Genomic DNA, 23,555 nt, shown 5'->3' with positions numbered 1-23,555 from the left:
GAGGAAAGTGATCAGGAACAGTCAGCATGGATTCACCAAGGGCAAGTCATGCCTTACTAATCTAATTGCCTTCTATGACGAGATAACTGGCTCTGTGGATGAGGGGAAAGCGGTGGACGTGTTGTTCCTTGACTTTAGCAAAGCTTTCGACACGGTCTCCCACAGTATTCTTGCCAGCAAGTTAAAGAAGTATGGGCTGGATGAATGGACTATAAGGTGGATAGAAAGTTGGCTAGATTGTCGGGCTCAACGGGTAGTGATCAATGGCTCCATGTCTAGTTGGCAGCCGGTATCAAGTGGAGTGCCCCAAGGGTCGGTCCTCGGGCCGCTTTTGTTCAACATCTTCATAAATGATCTGGAGGATGGTGTGGATTGCACCTTCAGCAAGTTTGCAGATGACACTAAACTTGGAGGAGAGGTAGATACGCTGGAAGGTAGGAATAGGATACAGAGGGACCTAGACGAATTAGAGGATTGGGCCAAAAGAAATCTGATGAGGTTCAACAAGGACAAGTGCAGAGTCCTGCACTTAGGACGGAAGAATCCCATGCACCACTACAGACTAGGGACCGAATGGCTCGGCAGCAGTTCTGCAGAAAAGGACCTAGGGGTTACAGTGGACGAGAAGCTGGATATGAGTCAACAGTGCACCCTTGTTGCCAAGAAGGCCAATGGCATTTTGGGATGTATATGTAAGGGCATTGCCAGCAGATCGAGGGACGTGATCATTCCCCTCTATTCGACACTGGTGAGGCCTCATCTGGAGTACTGTGTCTAGTTTTGGGCCCCACACTACAAGAAGGATGTGGAAAAATTGGAAAGAGTCCAGCGGAGGGCAACAAAAATCATTAGGGGACTGGAACACTTGACTTATGAGGAGAGGCTGAGGGAACTGGGATTGTTTAGTCTGCGCAATAGAAGAATGAGGGGGGATCTGATAGCTGCTTTCAACTACCTGAAAGGGGGTTCCAAAGAGGATGGCTGTAGACTGTTCTCAGTGGTAGCAGATGACATAACAAGGAGTAATGGTCTCAAGTTGCAGTGGGGGAGGTTTAGATTGGATATTCGGAAAAACTTTTTCACTAGGAGGGTGGTGAAACACTGGAATGCGTTACCTAGGGAGGTCGTGGAATCTCCTTCCTTAGATATTTTTAAGGTCAGGCTTGACAAAGCCCTGGCTGGGATGATTAGTTCGGGATTGGTCCTGCTTTGAGCAAGGGGTTGGACTAGACCTCCTGAGATCTCTTCCAACCCTGATATTCTATGATTCTATGACAAGTCTAGGAAGGTAGAGAAGCACAGTACAACAGGTCTATGGCTTGTCTGTACATTATACTAATAATAGAGATGGGCTGAAACAAAGTGCCTAATTAAAACTCTGACCTTTAGAAAGTTTGGATCCCGAATTGAACTTCATTGCTGCCCCCCTCTCTTTGAACAATGATCTGTACCACATCCCAGACCCAAACACCTTTATAAATACCAGAAAAGTTCAAATCTGGACCCCGATCTGAAATGTGCAGCTCTAGTCTCTCTCAGATGAAACAAAATATAAAATCCTGTACTGCAAGGCAATTCCATTTTGTGGTACCAGGAGCTTTTCCCTTCACCTTTAATGTTAGGAAATGCCTACAAATTAGTAGCAGGTAAAAGTGACAGCCTGGGGACGATGTAGAACAGAAATACTGCTTTTGAAGATGGGTGTATACTGAACAAGGTGTTTGTTATAGAACTCAGGAGTCTGTATGCGCATTTGGGAATGAGGATATTTGGGTGGTAAGGCATGTGTAGTTGCATATGTTGCCTTACGTTAACTGACTGCATGTATTTGAGCAATCTTAACTTTCAATAAAGTTGTTTGTATGGGAACTTCCACTGTTTTTCAAGTTAGCAACAGTACCTTAAATAGCTTTGGAATACAAGTTGTGGAGGAGAGTAGCCCTGTTCTGCTACAATAGGTCTTTGCAAGTGTGTGTTGTATGTGTTTACCAGGGGAAAGCATCAACGTTCAACACCTGGGATATGGATGAGGAGGAGAAGGCAGTGGAAAGAAGGCTTTAGTCTATGGTGATAGTATTACATTTTAAATATGTAACTGTAACATGGAGGAAAGACTATTCTCTTCTGTTTAGGCTTTCACAGCCAGTTCTTAAAATGTCAAAGATGCTGCTCCCATAAGCAGAGCTGTATATCTTGCCCTCTCCTTGACTGCTATTTGACCCCGACAGCTATTAAGTAAGACTCCACGTCTGTCACAGAGGTCATAGATTCCAGCCCCACCAACCCTCCCACCAGCGCCAGCGAGTGTCCGAGACAACCCCTGCACAGCACCCGCAGCGCCCCCAGCCTGTCCCCCCCCCCGTCCCCCCTCCCCCCGCCAGAGCACCCAGCGGCCCCAGCCAAAGTTTTAGTTAGGGGTATACAGTACAAGTCATAGACAGGTCACGGACAGTGAATTTTTGTTTACTGCCCATGACCTGTCCATGACTTTTACTAAAAACATCCATGACTAAAACGTACCCTTACTATTAAGTTACCAACATCAATGGTCAGGAAGATGGGGTAACATGGAAACTAAGTTGCCTGAGAAATGGACAGGGTGGATTGATTTTAAAACAGTGATTTTAATCATCAATTTTAACCATGATCTAAATAATCGATTTTAAACTTGTTTTACATCTGCACGTTATTTATTTATTTGTTAGTTAGTTATAGTTTATTTATGCATAAAGCAACCAATAAGAACCTTTTTTCGGGGGGAAATCATAGAATCAGATTCTTACTGGTTGCTAACCACTACAACATCTTGATTTGCAACTAAATATAGTTTTTACACTATTTGGTTCTTTTTTCTGCAAACCAGGAAGACACACTCTCTCTATACACATTTATTTAATCAATTAGATTGCTTAACATATATTTTAGGCACACGCACATATATATATATATATAGCTTAAGATTTTGATTCCTAATTTGTACAGTTTATGTTAGACAATGGAGAATGATGCATTTCTCATTTACTAGATGATTAATTTTTTACTTGTAATTTGTGTCAAGCTACATTTGAATGGAAATTGGGATTTAACTAAAAATGCACAAAAACAGCATTTTAAGATGGTTTTATTTTACTAATAAAAATAACCTTAATTATTCTGGATACATAAGAAAACAGTAAGTTTATCGAACACAAAATGCTGGGTTGCAAGAGACCGCAAGAAGTCATCAAGTCCAACCCCCTATACAGTGGCAGGACCAAGTAAACCTAGACCATCCCTGACAGGTGTTTGTTCAACCTGTTTTTAAAAACCTCCAATGATGGGGATTCCACAACCTCCCTTGGAAACCTATTCCAGAGCTTATGTACCCTTATAGTTTGAAAGTTTTTCCTAATATCTCACCTAAATTAAAATGTTTTACATTTAAAATTAACTGCTTTATTAACCAAAGGACGTAGTAACAGCAATTAGTGAATTGAACTGGTTGTTTCTGGTCACCCTGTCCTTCAAAATTTTAGAACTAATAGGTGTCATCCCCTCCCACCTGTTATTTACTCAGAGGTAGGAAGAGGAAAACAAGCTTGCCAGCTTTTTTTCAACTCCCAGTCAGTTTCTCAATTTTGAATGAACTAGTCAAGAACTGAGTAAACTGAAGAAAATATTCTCTCTGCATATGCAGAAGAGGCTAGTGCTGTCAAAAGCTGGTTTAGCACTTCAACCAACTCTGGTTCCTGGTGCTTGGCCAGCGACTTCCAACCACTTTGGTGGCCTGACTTTCTTTGAAACTTCGGCAGGAAATAAGTACATCTTGAATATATTTCTATTTAATTTAAACGATTTTAAGAGATTTTAGTAATTTTAGACCTTAATATAGGTTGTCATAATTTCAAATTTAAATAGGTTTATGTTTCAAAAGTGAGCTTTATTTAATTTTAATTTTAAAATCCAATTTTTAAAATCCAATTTTTTAAAAAAGCATCTACTTTATCCATCCTGGAAACAGAGCTTCTATTTCTGATAAAAACAACAAGGAGTACGGTGCCACCAGACTCCTCGTTGTTTTTGTGCATACAGATTAACACGGCTCCCCTCCGATATTTCTGATAGGCAGCTTCTCCATCAGATAGACAACCTAAGGCTTGGGAGAGCTGAGCCTCAGTTTGATAGACCTTATTAGGTACAAAAGATAGGGGCTCACTATAGCAGGCGCAAGTGAGGAGGCAAAAAAGCAGCAAGGGTGAGGAACTGGTAAGGGTGGAAGCCAGAGAACCAGGGTGCCAAAATATGACATGGAGGCAGAATTTGCGAGGGCTTGGCATTTTCATATTGAAAGGACTTATACCCTGCTTTGCGCGGAAAACTGAAGGCAACCTTAATTTGAAGCCGATGGGCACCTTCATAATTAAACATACATAATTGTGAAAATTTATCAGCCCAGGCACAAAATCGATTCACCTGCCATTACCATGGCAACAATGAAGCCAAATAATAATTTAGTCACCCATAGAAAAAAGAAAAAGTTGTTTGCCCCAAGCAAGCAAAATTTTGCAAGTCTGGATTAAATAGGTTAGACAGATGTCAGATATAAGAAAATATAAATGAGAGATGTGTTTGTAATAAAAGGGATTAAGTAAACTTGTTTGCAGAATTTAAAACCGTTCACCCTGTTGGCACTCAATGATATTATGCATTGAACAAAAAGGTATTTATATTTTTTCTTAATTACAAGTGCCTTCATATTCTCACATTATGGCATGGGTTGATTGGAAGCTCCCAACTGGCACTCTCTGTGACAGTTATCATTTTAGCTAATGAACTACCATACGTCCTTCTCCCATTTAAACAGTTCCCATCCTTTCCAGTTCTCCTTGTAGTCAAGTCCCCTGAAGCTTCTAATCATGTTTAACTGCCCTTTTTCTGGACCTTTTCTAAATCTCTTAGGCCATTTTGAGACAAGGTGACTGAAAATTAATGCAGTGCGGGTTAAAGAGACAACATAAAGCATCACAAAAATAGTTCACTCCAAAGGCATAAGCTGTGGGGGAGGGTCTTTTTGGACCAAGTGACCTGAGCAGAACAAATATCTGCAATGACAAAGGGCTGCTCGGGCAGTTTGTCAATTCAAGTTCTCAGCATCCACTCACCAAGAAATACATAAACATGTCGACAGAAAGTGACACATGCCCTGAGGCAACTCCTATTGTCTGGGCAATAAGAGAGAATGAGTCCATAGGAAGTGACTGCTGACACTTGCATGAGGTCACCAATGATAATTCATGCACTTTACCAATGATAACGTCCTTCGCTTAATTCAGGGTAATTTGGAGTTTGATGTTTTGTTTTGTTTTTGCTGTTCAAGCCTCAGCAACAAGAGTTGGTAAAGACAAGTAAGGAAATTTCCTAAGAGCTCTGAAGGGAAAAGCTGCATGGGTTTGGTAATGAGATAGTTATTATGCCTGCTCAGTGAGTCGGATCTTCAATCGATGTAAAACCTCATAGCTCAGTTGAAGACACTGGAGCGATGACAATTTACACAGCCAGAGGATCTGGCCCAATATCTTTGTCCATCAGTAGTAATGTTACCAGACTTCTCAAACTAAAACTAATACAATAGTTTTACTCTTTCACTATACCTTGTCCTTCATAGCCAGGTCAGAGATTTCTGTAGATACTATTTACAATCTAATGAACTGCTCATGAATGAGATAAAATCAGAACCTTTTCTCCTCCAAATAATTGTTCAAGGGAATGCACAAACTGCTAGAAATATTAAAGAACCCAGGTACAGTTCTAAACATCAGTGGTAGTGATAAAGGTAGGAAGAGAGACTAGCTACAGAAAAGCCAAGATCAGTTCCAACTATGTGGAGATTCCACAGTAGTTCTACACAACTACATTGCAGTCTACAGTTTTGATAATTTCTACAACTGCTTAAGCAAAGTAAACCTCCTACTTCCCTCTAGTGGTTAATGGTGCTCTCAAACTGCTTATCTCCAGCAGAGGTGAACGCAGGGTAGGGTGAGATTGAGGTATATCATGGTCAATTACAGAGAAAATGCATTCCCCCCAAAAAAATTTGTTATCTGTATGCAGTAGTATATAAACGGCTTTTAAAAATTGTGTATTCTGTAAACGCATTGTGAATTAATATTTCAGAACAGTATGGAAGTTATAGAGTTTACTAGGCTAGGCTAATGATAGGCAGAAAAATAAAATATTCAACGGTGAGATTAAAGTACCACACCTTTTCATAATCCAAACTGGGGCACTGTCAAATTAGGAAATTCTAGGGCTGTGCTCCAGAAGTGTAACTTTTTCTCATGGAATGACAGAATTTAAATCATTTTGATGAGAAGTTCCTAAAGGAATTACTCTAGAATTTCCAAACACAGACTTCCTGGCCTCCAGCCCAAGCAGAAGGGGACATGACACTTTTCAAAGGGAAAGAATACCAGTCAGTCTTTCAACAGTCAGCACCCAGTCTTGGAAAAACAGACAATACAAGTTATGTGCACATCTGGTTACTGCAAGCTGCCCATAAGAAGTTTCATTATAGATTCAGATCCTTTGGGCTTTTCATCTTTTTTAGTCATCTTTATTAGTCATTTTATTTGTTAGTAGTAATCATTTTTATGGATATCTTCTAAGTACAGTAGCTGAAGACAGACAATGAGCTCAGTGACATGAAAGACACCAAAAGGCATTCATATCCGATTCTAGCTTTAAGATGAACTAAAACATATTACACCCGCCAAGTCCTGAGATCAAGAACCTACCATCATTAAAAACCTTAACAACATTTAAACAGTGTTGAGAGGCATACTCTACACATCTTTAACATTTTACAGAATTTGGCTCTTGTGGGGGAAAAAAGAACCTTTGGCTTTTAAGACAGGAGTTGTCACTTACTCAATTAAAAATGTAGCTAATTTGTCTAGGTTGGCTGTGTTTCCCAACTCTCTACATGTGATTTCTGTTAATTGGGGACCCTTACATTTTATTTCATTTGTTTTTCTAAAGATTTTAAATTCACTTTTTAAAAGCAGGAGATGCCTTATGGAAAACATTGCATATCATTCTGTTTATTAACAATTCTCCCTTTGCCCTTATCAGAGGATGATTCCTCCATCATTTTTTATATTCTTTGGAGGTCTGCATGGAAACAAAACCCATGTGTCTTAGGAGCTCATCAGCTCCTGCTGATCATTCATTCATATCAACTTTTATAAAACCATGTGCCCAGTGCCCAGACCTCTGGGTACATTAACACAATTAAAAAAATATTACCTGATCCTGCAAAAAGCTAAATGGGACTTAGTTTCCCAAGTCACTGGGGCACATGTTTAAAATTTTGAGACTACTGCTGTAGCCAAAGGGCTGCTGGTGCTTCTGAGGGTGATGGCCTCAGCCCACAGCTTACTTTTGCAGCAAATGCCAATACTCCATACCTCAGCATTTGAAATGTGCCTACCTGGGCTGGTTTTCCTGGGAAAGGCTCTCTCCTTTCTGGTAGCCACTGTCCGCCACTTGCGTTGTGGACCTCTTGACAATCTGTTTGAGCTCCTGTTCCAGACGATCCTTGATAGCCTTCACGGTCTCAGGGATTTTTTTCAGTTTGGCCAGCCCTTTGATGAGGATCCCCATGAAGACAGTACTGTTCTCCTCCGGATCCAGCTCCATATCTTCTTTAATCTCCAGCACACTCACTTCTCGCACTGAAATCACACCACCACCACAAACAATTGTTTAGACCACTCAAAGTAAGATCAACACCAAGCAAATGCAATGTTCCAATTGGCTTGTCACAGCAAAACTCTGCCTATCATGGACTACTGCAGGAATAAACGCTGAAACACAAAACAACTCAATTTCTTCACTATACACAAACCATAGCAGCCTGCAAAGTAGACTGATTCAAAGTCAGAGGTTATACACAAGGAGGCATAAGTTACCTGCAAGTTCTGGGGTATATTGAACTCTAGTGTGATTAAGACATTCATAAAATATGAGTTTTATTAATAATCATTTTAGGGCTATACATATCAATGCAATTATAGGCTTTAACCCCCAACCTAGCTATCTTCCATGTTTCACAAAAGAGAATTTTTTACTGTGAGAACCAATTTTAGCAAGAACAAACTCCTGATGAATTTGTAGGAAAGGACTTTTTCTTTTCCTCTTTGCATTCTAGTTTACAATAAAGTATGGAATGATGATTTGATGTTATCCTATTCTATTTTATTACTGCTGTCAAGAGACTGAAGATATTAATCACACTCTTTAATAAGAACCTTTTAGTAAGTTGTCTAAAAGAGAAAAAGGATTAGGTTTGAAAAACTAGATGGAGAATTAAGAGTACTCTGGATACAGTCCCCTTGAAATAACATGGAGTATCTTGACAGGAAGTTCTGTTGCTAGGAGACCATAACCACAAAATCTCAGGGTAATGTGTTTTTGTTTTAAGTATGCTCATTAATCAACATTTCTTAATTTACAGATAATGAACAGTAACAAAAGGGAGCCTATACTAAAGACTGGGTGAAACACCTAACTGATACACTGAAAAGCCAACGTGAAGTGAAAGTCTTCAAGGCAAGTCCAACCAAAATGTGTTGTAAAGAACTGTATGGCCACATGGATTGTTAACAGAAGTACACAGACACACAGCTCAGAAGTATACAGATAAAGAGATTCCAACCTCATAATGGTTACTGATACAGAGATTAGAGACAAATAACTGTTTCATCCTGATGGTGTTGAACCAAGCTCAGACTGCTGGAGAACAAATTACTCCAGTAACTTATACTGCTCTATAATGGAGTGATTTAAAAATATGCTTCTAGAGTCATCCAAGAATGTAAAGAAAGTTTATATAAACCACCAGAAAACTTCAAAATGGATTTCACAAACAAGAGAAACAGCATGTCACAAGGAACACAGAGCTCTAGAGCTAGCTATGGAGGTGACACCACCTGAAACAGAAGGTCCATCAACAGGCTTGCTTAAATGTCAGGACAAAGATGTCAAAACAAGAGTTCTCAGAAAAGAATGTTCCAAACAGGTGCCTCCTCATTGACATCTCAGCTCTGGCCCTTCCCATGCTTCTTCCGCCTCAGTAACTATTGCAATAGGAAAAGCAAAATTTTGGACATCTTTTTCCTGAATTTAAGAAGTGAAAAAAGTTGCTTACTGCTTTACAACCTGAGTAACAAAGATTGAAAAGCCAATGTGAAAGTAAAAGGCAATGTAACTATAAATATTTTCTATAGTGTACATTGTCACATCATATAAAGTCCTAGGCAAAGCCACTCGTTACATTTACACTTTGTTTAACCACCACCCAGATACAAGCTCCATAATTCATCAAAATGTTAGAGGGGTACTTCTGAGTTTATGTTATCTCCTCCAGGGGAGGGGAATGTATTAATCTAATCCCTTTAACAAAGTCTCTGACCAACACTCCCATATTCCTATTGCTGTGGACCATGACATGACTTCTGGCCACCGAAGAGGGCAAGACTAACAAATCTTGCTTGAAACCTGTTCAAATCTACTTCAGTCAGGTCATTTAGAAAGGCACACTTGGAGCAGGTGCAAGTTACAAACCTCAAGCACCTTCTGGAGACAGCTCATCACCAGGCCCACAAAAGTTCAAAATTGCCCTGCACACCATCTCCTCCCAGAAAGTGCAGATGTAATTGTTACATTTTCCTATGCGCTTTATTGTCATGTTACTATTTATGTTGCATCATTTTTAATAGGTTAGTTAAAATTTATTTCAGTGCCAGCTGACTTGCACACATATTACCCTGATGGTATCCTTTTAATTATAGATCTGACTGACCTGCTCAGCAGAGATTACACTCTTCCACTGGCATAACCTCAGACTCTGTCCCCTCAGCTCAGCCCAGCCCTGTTGTGCTACAGGAGTTTGCTCACCTATTCATTTCCACTATGAGCATTGCACACACACTGAGAGTAGACCCTATTAGATGACAGAATGTCAAGACAGAAGAATAACTTGAGTTTTTATAAAAAGAAAAGGAGTACTTGTGGCACCTTAGAGACTAACCAATTTATTTGAGCATAAGCTTTCGTGAGCTACAGCTCACTTCATCGGATGCATACTGTGGAAAGTGTAGAAGATCTTATTATATACACACAAAGCATGAAAAAATACTTCCTCCCACCCCACTCTCCTGCTGGTAATAGCTTATCTAAAGTGACCACTCTCCTTACAATGTGTATGATAATCAAGGTGGGCCATTTCCAACACAAATCCAGGTTTTCTCACCCCCCTCCCCTCCCAACACACACACAAACTCACTCTCCTGCTGGTAATAGCTTATCCACAGTGACCACTCTCCTTACATTGTGTATGATAATCAAGGTGGGCCATTTCCAGCACAAATCCAGGGTTTAACAAGAACGTCTTGGGGGGGGGGGGGGTAGGAAAAAACAAGGGGAAATAGGCTACCTTGCATAATGACTAAGCCACTCCCAGTCTCTATTCAAGCCTAAGTTAATTGTATCAAATTTGCAAATGAATTCCAATTCAACAGTTTCTCGCTGGAGTCTGGATTTGAAGTTTTTTTGTTGTAAAATAGCGACTTTCATGTCTGTAATCACGTGACCAGAGAGATTGAAGTGTTCTCCGACTGGTTTATGAATGTTATAATTCTTGACATCTGATTTGTGACCATTTACTCTTTTACGTAGAGACTGTCCAGTTTGACCAATGTACATGGCAGAGGGGCATTGCTGGCACATGATGGCATATATCACATTGGTGGATGTGCAGGTAAACGAGCCTCTGATAGTGTGGCTGATGTTATTAGGCCCTGTGATGGTGTCCCCTGAATAGATATGTGGGCACAGTTGGCAACAGGAACCAATCAGAACCAACCAGTGCCAATTTAAATTCTCTTTAAAAAACCTCCCACAGCTAAAGTGTGTTATTTGTGCAAGTTTTGGGGATAACTTTAGCCAAGCACCATGGATATTTTTAGCAAGCAGGTAGTGAGAACACAGGAGATATTTACAATGCACTTAAATCACAAAGCTATTAGGATATTACAATTGGTGCACACATTTCAGTTCAGAGCTCACATTTTCATTGCACTTTTCATCCCAAGAGCCAAGCATTTTGTGTACCACACACTGTACATATAGACAGGTTTTAGAGCAGCAGCCGTGTTACTCTGTGTTCGCAAAAAGAAAAGGAGGACTTGTGGCACCTTAGAGACTAACAAATTTATTTAAGCATAAGCTTTTGTGAGCTACAGATGCTCACAAAAGCTTATGCTCAAATACATTTGTTAGTCTCTAAGGTGCCACAAGTACACCTTTTCACTGTACATATAGTTCACCTATTTCATTAGTTATACTCATCATTTGTTAAGCACCAGAGGTGTACAAGACCCAGACATGAGACTGTATGCTCCTTGGGGCACAAGCTATGTAAAAAGACAGGACACAAAGAATTGCAGAAGGATGCAAGGTTTTAAATAATAAGTTAAAAAAATAAAATTGAAAGGAGTTTTTTTGTTATGATTAAGTCAACTTGTGGGCATCACAGCAGAAATGAGTTCTTCGGAGAGAATTATCCATTAGTGTAATATAGCCACCTCAGGGATGGGGAATTGCATCAGTCTTTTTCACAGTCGCATCAAGTTGGCAGCTCATAGTCATCCTGTGATCAACCAATACCCCCAGCTCTTTCTCCTCCCTCTGTCTCTTTCAACTGAGAAGCCCCCAGTTTATAGCAAAAATTCTTGCTGCTAGTCCCTAAGTGCACGACCTTGCATTTTGCACTATTAACTTTCATCCTATTTGTATTACTCCAGTTTTCAAGGTCATCCAGATCTTCTTGTATGATATGCTGGTCCTCCTCCATATTGGCACTACCTCCCAACATTGTGTCATCTGCAAACTTTTTTAGCACACTATCACTTTTTGTGCCAAGGTTATTAATGAAAATGTTAAACAACATTGGTCCCAAGACCCATCCCTGAGGAACTCCACTACCTCCCTCCAGCAATTCAGTATGATGTGTTACAGTCTCCTCTTCAACCAGTTCCTTATCTAACTTTCAAATCTCATATTAATCCCCATCTTCTCCAATTTAATTAATAATTTATCATGTGGAACTGTATCAAATGCCTTACTGAAATCTAGGTAGATTAGATCTACTCCATTTCCTTTGTCTAAAAAAAATCAGTTATCTTCTCAAAGAAAGATTAGGTTGGTCCCGTGGGACCTGACTAGATCACAGCCCAAGATACAACTGAAGATGTTACTTCTCTCTCTATTATGACCACTCCTCTTTCTCCCTTATCATACCCTCTTCTGTCATTCAACATCAGCAATGGGTCATTTGAACACAAAGCTTTGGCACAGAAATCAGACAACCTTAAAAGTGTAAAATTGGGCAAGAGGCACACATGAAAATGTAGGCCGAAGGCTCCAATCTTGCAAGCTACTCGGCACAGGCAGAAGGGCTCCATGCAGGTGCAGATATATATCCCAGTTCAGATTGTCTTGCAGAATGGAGTGTCTTGACCAGTATTTTCTCTTGCCCTAATGATGCACACTAACAATGCCACTCATTAATATCAAGTCAGAATCTCAACACAGTTAGAATACATTTTATACCTACCTAGATCTGTAGGTTTATAACTAGAGTATATCTGTAAGGAATTTTTGAAGACAAGTAAGATTATTTTCCTTATTTCATTAGCACTTAGAGAAGGTAGAGAAGACATGAAAAAAACATACAAAATAATAAAAGCACTGTAATACACTGAAGTGATTATTTACTTGCTAAGTCATTTTTGTGTCTGCTAGTTAGATTTCAGTCTCCTTTTGCGGGTCAGCGAAGGAAATAGAAAAAAAAATCCAGTTTTATCTAAGTCATTTTGTTGTATTCCCAAAATAAAATGACTGTGAAGCGGCACAAATGAAACTCACACTGCTCATTAAGAGATGTTAGCGATAATTAGGTTTTTTCAGAAACTGTTTGCCAAGTGAAAAGGACATGTTGTGTGGACCAAGGTTTTGAACGAACCAATTTCTATTAGAATTAGCATCCTTCCCTCCCTATTTCAGCAGTTGAGCAGCTCAGTAGATTGGCAGTTTATTTAATTAGGCCTTTCTATACTGGCCTCATAGTTATATCGGAACTGTTTAAACATAACTGCAGCTAAGGCAGTTAATAACTTAGGGCCTGATCCTGCAAATACTTACTCACATGAGTAGCCCCATACAAACCAAAGCAACTATTAGCATGCACAAGGACTCCTCAGGTAAGTAAGGATTTGCTGGATGAACCTCACTTACCCCTCATGAGGTTTCAGCTAAACTCGTTTCTTTGGCCAAGCAGTTTCTAACATGGTTTGGCAATCACTTGAATTGCCTAGGCTAGACCTGTTTTCCCGATGGTTTGGCTCCATCCAGACTGGACAACCAAACTTTCTTAGAAACCAGTTTAACGGGAGCTATGTTTAAAATATGTTATCAACACAGCCAGAGAGCCTCACCATGGACGGAACCTTGTTGCAGAAACTCAGTATTAATAACTACTAACTTTACTGGACACGTATACAGTGCAAGGACATCTACACAGCACTGACTGAAAATTCTAGAGGCCTGTCCCAAAGCTTTGAGCCCAGTGTGTAACTTGGTATGGGCTTGGGGGAGATGGTCTTCTTCAGATGTCCAAAACACTACCCAGGAATCTAGAGTGAATTACCAAGCTATTATCATATGACAATGCAATTCATTCCAAGAATTACATGAGGTCAGAAGCTCTCGGAAGAAGAACAGTGTCTTTGCCTTACCTCTACAAAAACATATATACAAATGCTGTAAGTCTAAGATGGGTGAACTGGAATGCCTGCATTAAATGAGAATAGTGATATACGGGTATTACAGAAACGTGGTGGAATGAGGATAATCAATGATACATGATAGTACCAGAGTACAAAACATACAGGAATGAGAACGGGTTGTGATGGCATGGGAGTGGCACAATATGTAAAAGAAAGCAAAGAGTCAAATAAAATAAACTTTACCATAGAATCTCTATAGATAGAAATTCCATGATTGAAAATAAGAGTATAGCAATCAGAGTGTATTACCGACCCTCTGACAGGATGGGGACAGTGACTGAAAATGCCCTGAGAGATTAGAGAGACTATAGTGCTAGAAAACACAACAATAACGGGGGATTTCAACTCTCGTGATACTGACTGGGTATATGTCACGTCACGAAGAGATGCAGAGATAAAATTTTTAGGCATCACAAATGACTGCTTCTTGAAGCACCTTGTTCTGGAATCCACCAGGGGAGAGGCAATTCTTGATCTAGTCCTAAATGGAGCATAGGGTCAGATCCAAGAGGCGAATATAGCTAAACCTCTCAGTAGTCGTGACCATAATATACTTAAATTTAACATTCTTGAAGGGGGGAAATGCCAAAGAAATTCACCACAATAGCATTTAACTTCAAAAAGAGGAGCTACACAAATATGGGGAAGCTAGTTAAATGGAAATTAAAAGGAACAGTAGTCACAAGGGTGAAATACTTGCAAACTGCATGGAGACTACTTAAAAGCACCAAAACAGAGGCTCAATTTAAATAATACCCCCATATAAAAAATAATAAGAGGACACACAAAAAAATGCCACCGTGGCTAAACAGCAGAGTAAAAGAGGTGGTTAGATGCAAAAAGGCATCTTTTAAAAACTGGAAGTAAAATCCTACTGAGGAAAATAAAAAGGAGCATAAACTCTGGCAAGTCAAGTGTAAAAGTATAATAAGGCAGTCCAGTAAAGAATTTGAAGAGCAATTAGCTAAGGACACAAAAATGAACATCAAAAAACTGTATACACATCAGAAGCAAGAAGCTTTCCAAGCCGACAGTGAGGCCACTAGACGAACGAGGTGTTAAAGGAGCACTCAAGAAAGGTAAGGCCATTACAAAGAAGCTCAATGAATTCTGTACATCTGTCCTCACTGCAGAGGATGTGAGAGAGACTCCCACCACTTGAGCCATTCTTTTTAGGTGACATATCTGAGGAATTGTTCCATAATGAGGTGTCAACAGAGGAGGTTTTGGAATACATTGATAAATTAGACAGTAATAAGTCACCAGGACCAGATGGTATTCACCCAAGAGGTCTGAAGGAACTCATATACGAAACTACAGAACTATTAGCTGTGGTATGTAACCTACCACTTAAGCGAGCCTCTGTACTAGAGAATAGATGGTAGCTAATTGTGGCAGAGCTCCGACTTTGTCTCAGTGGGTCCTGCGCTTCCTGGCGGATTACGCTAGACTCAGAGGCTCACTGTGACTCTCTACGTAGCCCTTCTCCCTCTAGAGGCAAGGGTCACAGCCTACTGAGCCATTTTCATCATAAGCCAGGAAGGAGGACTCCCACAGTCTCTGTTGTCCCTAAGGGCTTATTCCAGAACAGTTAGGACCCTGTCAGGACAGGAGACTAGTCTTCCCCTCCCAGGAGGTGTTTCTGTAGTGGTGGGTTGGGGGAAACCCAGGCCCACCCTCTACTCTGAGTTCCAGCCCAGGGACCCTAATGGCAGCAGCTGTTGGCAGCCGACCTTTCATCGCCAGAGTTGCTACATTTCCCTGGGCCACTTCCCCACAGGTCTCCCGCTTCTCTCTCAACACCTTCTTCATCCTTACCTTAGGGCTCCCTTCCAGTGGCTTGAGAGTGTCTTCATTACCCAGCCCTTCAGCCACACTTCATCTCCTCTGGCTCCCTGGCTCTCCTCGGCCTGACTGGAGTGAGCCTTTTTATAGTATCCGAGGGGCCTTAATTAGAGTCAGGTGTTCACATTAGCTTAACGGCCTCACCTGACTCTTGGCAGGATAATTGGAGTCATGTGTCCACCCTAGCCTGGAGCAGCCCCTGCTCTGGTCAGTCAGGGAACAGAAAACTGCTTATCCAATGGCCAGTATATCCGCCTTCTACTACTCTGCTGTACCCAACTGGCCTGGGTCTATCGCATAATGTAATGCCAATTTTTTTTAAAAGGCTACAGAGGCGATCCTGGCAATTACCGGCCAGTAAACCTAACTTCAGTACCAGGCAAAATAATTGAAACTACAGTAAAGAACAGAATTATCAGACACATAGATGCATATTTCATGTTGGAGAAGAGTCAACACAGCTTTTATAAGTGTACTTGGACTTTCAAAAAGCCCATGACAAGGTCCCTCATCAAAAGCTCTTAAGCAAACTAAGCAGTCATGGGATAAGAGGGAAAATCCTCTCGGTTAAAAGATAGGAAATGAAGGGCAGGAATAAACTGTCAGTTTTCACAATGGAGAAAGGTAAATAGCGGGGTCCCCCAAGGATCTGTACTGGGACCAGTAAATGATCTAGAAAAGGGGGTTTACTGTGACTTGGCAAAATTTGCAGATGACACAAAATTACTCAAGACAATTAAGTCCAAAGCTGAACGCAAAGAGTTACAAAGGGATCTCACAAAACTAGGTGACTGGGCAACAAAATGGCAATGAAGTGTAATGTTAAGTGCAAAATTATACACATTGGAAAACATCATTGCAACTATACATACAAAATGATGCAATCTAAATTTGCTGTTACCACTCAAGAAAGATCTTGGAGTCATTGTGCATAGTTCTCTGAAAATATTCACTCGATATGCAGTGGAAGTCAAAAACGCAAACAGAATGTCAGGAACCATTAGGAAAGGGATAAATAACAAAACCGAAAATATAATGCCACTATATAAATTTATGGTACGCTCATAACTTGAATACTACGTGTAGTTCTAGTCACCCCATCTCAAAAAAGATAGATTAGAACTGCAAAAAGTGCAGAGAAGGCCAACACAAATTATTAAGGGCATGGAACAGCTTCCATATGAGGAGAGATTAAAAAGACTGGGTCTGTTCAGCTTGGAAAACAGATGACTGAAGGGGATATGATAGAGATCTATAAAATCATAATGGTGTGGATAAAGTGAAAAGCATTTACACCTTCACATAACACAAGAATTAGGGGGTCACCCTATGAAATTAACAGGTAACAATTCAAAAACAAACATAAGGACGTACTTCTTCACGCAATGCACAGTCAACATGCGGAACTCAATGCCAGGGTTGTAAGGTTGTAAAGCCCAAACCTATAATTGAGTTCAAAAAGGAACTGGATAAGTTCATGGAGAATAGGTCCATCAATGGCTATTAGCCAAGATGATCAGTAGCACAATGCCATGTCCCCGACGTCCCTATATCTCCAACTGTCAGAAAGCTTGGACAAGACAACAGGGGATAGATCACTCAAAATTGCCCTGTTCTGTCCATGGCCTCTGAAGCATCTGGCACTGGACACTTTCAGAGGCAGGATACTGGGCCAGTATGGCTGTTCTTATGTTCTTCAGTAAACCGGAAAGTCATTTTCATAAATCTACATCACAGGAAACAAACATGAAAATGCACAATTATCCGCTTATCAAAAAAGATGTTTGATTTAAAGCAACAGAAAGTTGAATCATTTATACCATAATTAAATACCTCCCACACTTATTCAGGTAGCAATTTCCCTGGTGCATCTCCAGTCTGACGATCTTCTATAAAAATATCCGTCCTAATAGATGGCACCTAATTTGTATGATTCCACCACCTCTCAAGAAGGAAAATTGCTACAAGAGGCACTTTACTCACCCAAATCCAATCCAATCCCCAGCAAAACCACTGCTGATAACTCATCCACGTAGAGTAGCTAAGGAACAGACTCTTGGGTTATGTTTTTCATTCCTATGACGGTCAAATTTTGCTGCTATTTATTATGGTATATTTTCTTAGATGCATGCTTTTATGGGCAGCTAGTAAAATTTTATGTACTACTTTCCATACATTATGTCTTTCCAGATTATACCCCTCTTCCTTTAACCCTTTTTGACAAAAAGAATGCAAGTTCATAGGGCCCCAAAGGCCTAATTTGAGATTACTTGGAAAGCCTTCACCTGCATAATTTCCATTGTTCAATTTCTATTTTGGCCCATGTGGTAGTCATAAAAAAATGATTTTATACAAGCTTCAGTCATTTTCTAACCTGCCTCCCTTCTCACTCCAATACCAAAACATATGAGGGATCAATACCGTGGAAAAAATGCCAGGAGGACGTCAGCCTTTCTAAAGCAATGGTTTTCACACAGTTCTACCCACAATTCCATGACTTTTCTAGCTTTGGGAAACAAGCATTTTGATCTGAGAAGGTTGCCCTCCTCAACATGGCATTATAAGCACTGATTCTGAGATAACTTATGCCAATTTAACTCCATTCATTTCAGTGAAGTTACTCCTCATTTGCACTGGTGTGAGAACTTGAAGTCTTCAAATCAAGACTGAATGCCTTTCTGGAAGATAAGCTTTAGTCAAACAAGTTTTTGGGCTCAATAAAGGAGAAACTGGATGAAATTATATCGCTTATATTACAGAAGCAGGCCCACTGGTTTCAGGTATTTGGATCTTTTGACTTCTCTCACACAAAAAATACTAAGTACACACAAAAAAGCGTGAAAACATTACATGCTTCAAAACTCAAGCTGCCAGCCTGATATGAACAATCAGCTGGTGCTGTCAGTTTAAAGTATGGTTCGGTACTAACAAGGACTATAAAACTGGCAACATGGGCTTCCATGTTTCTTGTATCACGATTACCTGTAAACTGAGAAAATATAAAGTAAAATGAAGGGTTTCTTTTTATACGTCCCAGCTCTGCAAACTCATCCTTGGATCTGAAAATCAGAGTGGATTCTTTTTCCCCGTTTATGCATCATGGAAATAAAGGAGTACATTTAACAGTGAGAGTAATTAACCATTGGAACTACTTACTGGGGTCATGGTGGATTCTTGGTCAGTGACAATTTTTAAATAAAGACTGGATGTTTTTCTAAAAGATCTACTCTAGGAATTATTTTGAGGAAGTTCTACAAACCTGTACTATACAGGAGGTCAAACGAGACAATCACAATGGTCCCTTCTGGCCTTGTAATCTATAAATTACCTTCATGAAGGGGGAAAAAGAAGCTCTGCAAGCCACACTGTCTTCCAAGTTGCACCTGTGGAGTGTGGAACCCGCTGCCTTCAAAGTAAGCCCTCCCTTGCATTTGTGTAGCTGTAACAAAGGCATTTGGGGCAATTCAAATGTAATTGTGAGGATCATTTAGTCTGTTGAATCTTTAGTACCAATGATAATGCATTAGGAAAGAATCATGCTTGACTTAGATCTCATGGTGAGACTGCAACGCTGGCAAGTAAAACACACACCGTTTAACTTAACTGAGCAGCTTTAAATTAGAAGTAATTGATAGCCAATAAACAGGAAAACCGACTATGACATTTTTCAGTCACTTTTCAAGGCAAAATTGCATTTTTAAGGCCCTTATTCAGCAAGATATTTTAAACACATGCCTAACTTTAAGCACACAAGTACCACTATTAAGCTCAACAGGACTATTCGTCCTTAAAGTACCTTGCTCAATCAGGGTATACAGCCAGTGACTGACTTAATTTTAGAAATTACTGTATTATTCCTATTGAGGAATTTATTTATTCTTACATTTGGGGTGAGTGTGTCATTTGATTACATTATTCACCCCCATCTGCCGTAAGATTTACATATCTCTAATCATATAATATCATTCCACAGTACAGCAGAAAGACAAAGGCTTCCAGCTTGTTTCTTACTGGAATTCTATAAAGTGCCCTCATGAAGACAGACTGCTGCTGCCACATGCCCTCAGAGAGACTCTGTAAGAGACTCACCTTCAACCGCTGCCCACTTAACCCCCTTCATTTTTAAAGGGGTCTTCTTTACCTTTCTAGCAACCTTGGTGAATGAGCTGTGTAACTCCCTACTTGCTGCCTGAAAAATAGCATCTTCCCAGTCTCTCTCTCTGATTTCTTTTCATGGACATCTTGCCATCAGCTCAAGCTCAACATCATGATAACAGAGCTCAATCTTCCTCCCCAAACTCTCCCCACTACCACCTTTCTCAATCACTGTGGACAACACTGTCATCCTGTCATGCAAGCCATAACCTGGGTGTCGACTCAGACCTCTCTCTAGATCTTTATATCCAGGCTATGTCTAAGTCTTACAGATCCTTTCTACATAACTTCTCTAAGATACAGCCTTTCCTACCCGTCCACACAGCTAAAACTCGCATCCAGGCTCTCATCATTTCATATTTCAATTACTGTGACATCCCTTTTCCCTGGCCTTGACAAATCCTGTCCCACTCATAACCTTTCACAATGCTGCTGCAAAGATCATTTTCCTAGCCTGTCACTTTGACCATATCACCCCTCTCTTTGTATCTCTTTACCGGTTCCCTCTTCTCTATCACATCAAACATAAGCTGCTGACTTCACATTCAAGACCCATCATGGCCTATCCCCACCTCACCTATCATCTCTCACTCAGGATCAGTTGACTCCTGTCTCTGATTAGCCCATGAGGCCAGTCTCCAGTGCCCACTTGTTACATTTTCAAACAAACATCTTTGTGCTTTCTCCCCCTTTCCGCTTAGCAGGAGCTACCTGTAAATATTATCCTCCTTCAAATCTGCCCCCGAAAACTCTCCTTTGCCATAAGGCCTACAAAACCTTAACAACAGTTAGGCTGCTGGTGTGCCGACACCACTGCCTAACATGCTGACCAACACGATCTCATTATTTCCTTGTACTCTCCCATCTGTCTGTATCCATCTGTTGTGTCTCATTTCATACTTCGAGCGTAATCTCTTTGGGCAAGGAATATTTTTTGGTTCTGTTGTACAGTACCTAGCACAATGAGGTCATGATCAATGAATGGAGCTCCTAGGTGCTAGGATAATACAAATAAATAATAAATAATAATAATAATATTTGGGAAAGCCTGGGCAAAGAGGAGGATTTTACTCTTGGCTCCAAGTGTGGGAAAAGTATCAGTCATTCTTATTTCTTCCCGCAGAGAATTCCATACTCTTGATCTGGTCTCCGAGAAAGTTCCGTCTCTCACAGTCATGAACCTGCCCTTGTTGGTTGACACAGTCATTGCTCCCATGCAATGCAGCTGTTGTGGGGGTCAATTCTAGTGGGAAGCATGGTGTCGCAGGGACACATGGCCAATTCCACACAGGAATTGAATATTAGAAAGTCAGGACAGTGACCTTGAACTGGACACTCTCCAGTTAATGTGGAGCCAATAAAGAAAGTGGCATACTGAGGTCAAGTGGTCTTAGGGGCTGTTGGTGAGCAGCCAGATATTCTGAACAAGCTGGCACCTCATCAGGAAATGGACTTCCTTCCTAAACAAAAAGAACTACGGTAGTCCAGCCTCAGACATTAAAATGCATTCATCACTGTGGCCAGGTCTACATTTGATAGGATTTGGCATGATCTGCTGGCCAGTCTTGTACAGTAATGAGTGCTTATCTCCTGCACAAGATGCGATGGGCATCACTTAGTTTATGCAATCCTCTGAAAGTGAGAAGAATTAGAAGGGCTTAGTATTATTTAGAAGCTGTTTTGCTGATATACCTGATATTTTTCTCACTTGATCTTATTCTTGCTGAGCATATTCACACAGAGATGGTTTTAATGTTTATTAAATAGATCCATCTTCTCCTTCTGCTTATTCCCCGTTGAAGTCAGAATCCTCTGGGACATCACCATCAGCTCCACAACAACTACAGTCATTGTTATTGCACAGACAGAAGATTAGGATTTCAGGTGGGGAATACGCAGCAGAAGTAGATGAATATACAAATAGGTACTGAAGAGAGTACAGGCTAGTGTTTACATAAGGGGACATTTTCCCATGTCTTCCACTTACTTGTCATGTGACCTTGGGCAAGTCACTGAACCAGTCCTTTCAACAATGACAGAAAATTCAGAAATGACCAGATTTTCCATTACTTTTGGGTGGCTCCTATATTCCAGCATTGAAGCCACCAAGTCATAGATTCTGTGGAGAGACCTCAGCAAGAGATCGTGGGGGAGAAAAATCCATCAACTGGTGCTCAGATTCCACTAATGAAAGCTCTTCCCACATCCCCCTCCTAAACAGCAATACAGACACACTCATTCTCTCTATAAAGAGCCGGTCTCTATAGCAAACAACCAGCGCTGAAGAAATGTGCTATGTAGGAGAAATGAAAGCCCATCAAGTTAAACAAAGGGGCCATGAGACAAATGTGAGGAGAAAGAGGGACAGAAAATAAAGGAGAGATAAGAAACAAGAAAAAAGGAATCAAAGGAAAAAAACTAATGGCAATGAGAGAAGGACAAAATTCGACAAAAAAGAAAAAGGAAGGTTCTTAACCTGGTTATTAACTTTTAATTCCCTTTGTAGTTTGTGTAAAGTGGAGCTGTTTTATGCACCATGAAGAAAGGGTGCTCCATATTGCATTGCTCATTTAGCTGGGCAGCACACTGAGAGGCGTGCACTTCACCTCTTTCTAAGCTCATCATACTCCTCTGCAAAATAAGGACAACCCTGCCGACTCAACTCACTGAGCTGTTGGGCGGCTTAATTCACCCTTCGTGCAGTACTTTCACTGCTAAGGAAGTGCAAAATATATTACGAAAATTTCCCTAGCAACAATAAAAATAGAGAAATAAATGCTGAAAAGCTATGATGCATATAGGCAGAGGTTTCTCTGCAGATAACAGTTTCCACAAGGGCTTTTAGAAGAAACGTTCTGGTTTTTTAGCTCTAACCCAGAAAAATAAATTTGCACTGTCTTGTTTACCTGCCATCCTCTATTAAATAAGGTAAGGAGATGTCTGGACCCAAAGGGAATTAACTACAAGCCTCCCTCCTGGCCAGAAGTATGTATATCAAAAAGACAATCAAACCAGGAGCAGCAAATAGAATGAAATATAATTAATTTGAGCAGAGAACAAAAAAAAATAGGTAAATGGATGACTAGTCAGGAAGAAACCTGCTAAACCATGTTAGTACTGGACATCTGAATGGGAGTTAGCAGACTGCACTCTATTCCTGCTTCCGCCACCAACTCTCTCTATGACCTTGGGCAAGTCACTTGACATCTCTGTGCTTCAGTGTCCCTCATCTGTGAAATGGTGTCACAAGGTGCAGCCCTCATTGCCAAACTGGCGCCTCCTCCTGGTTGTACTGGGGATTAGCTCAAGGCCAACACCCACATTTGCGGTCTGCCCACCGTCACTCTGTCTCTGCTCCACCCTATGGCTCCTCTCTCAGCTCCTAGAACCGCAGCGTCCTCTTTGCGACTCTCATCTGTATTTCCTCCTTCCAGGAGGCGGGGGAGAAGTGTACCTGTCTAACAGTTCAGCCACCTCCCCAGGCCTGCCCCACTACTCTGGACCCCAACCCAGGGACCCTGTAAATACCAGCTTCCTGCTGCTCCTCTGTAACCTCAGTCAGCGCCGCTCTACTACCCTGGGCCACTTCCCAGGCCCCCTTCTCCATAGCCCCACCACCTTCTTCACCCTCACCTCAGGGCACTCAGAGTTGCTCAGGACCAGGAGCCA

General features: G+C 40.8%; 1 protein-coding gene across 2 annotated transcripts in view; it reads right to left on the bottom strand.

Annotated features, from left to right (window-relative positions):
* Positions 1-23,555, bottom strand: part of EXOC4 (exocyst complex component 4) — a 576,720-nt gene that overhangs the window by 487,672 nt on the left and 65,493 nt on the right. For both annotated transcript variants that reach the window (XM_074952890.1, XM_074952899.1), the window contains exon 6: positions 7,469-7,712. In XM_074952890.1, coding sequence (XP_074808991.1) covers positions 7,469-7,712 — 244 coding nt within the window. The remainder of the gene's footprint in view (positions 1-7,468; positions 7,713-23,555) is intronic.

Source organism: Natator depressus, chromosome 1, assembly GCF_965152275.1.
Source record: "Natator depressus isolate rNatDep1 chromosome 1, rNatDep2.hap1, whole genome shotgun sequence".
Lineage (NCBI taxonomy): Eukaryota > Metazoa > Chordata > Testudines > Cheloniidae > Natator > Natator depressus.
Note: the sequence above shows the minus strand (reverse complement) of the source record. Positions and strands in the feature narration are given on the sequence as shown.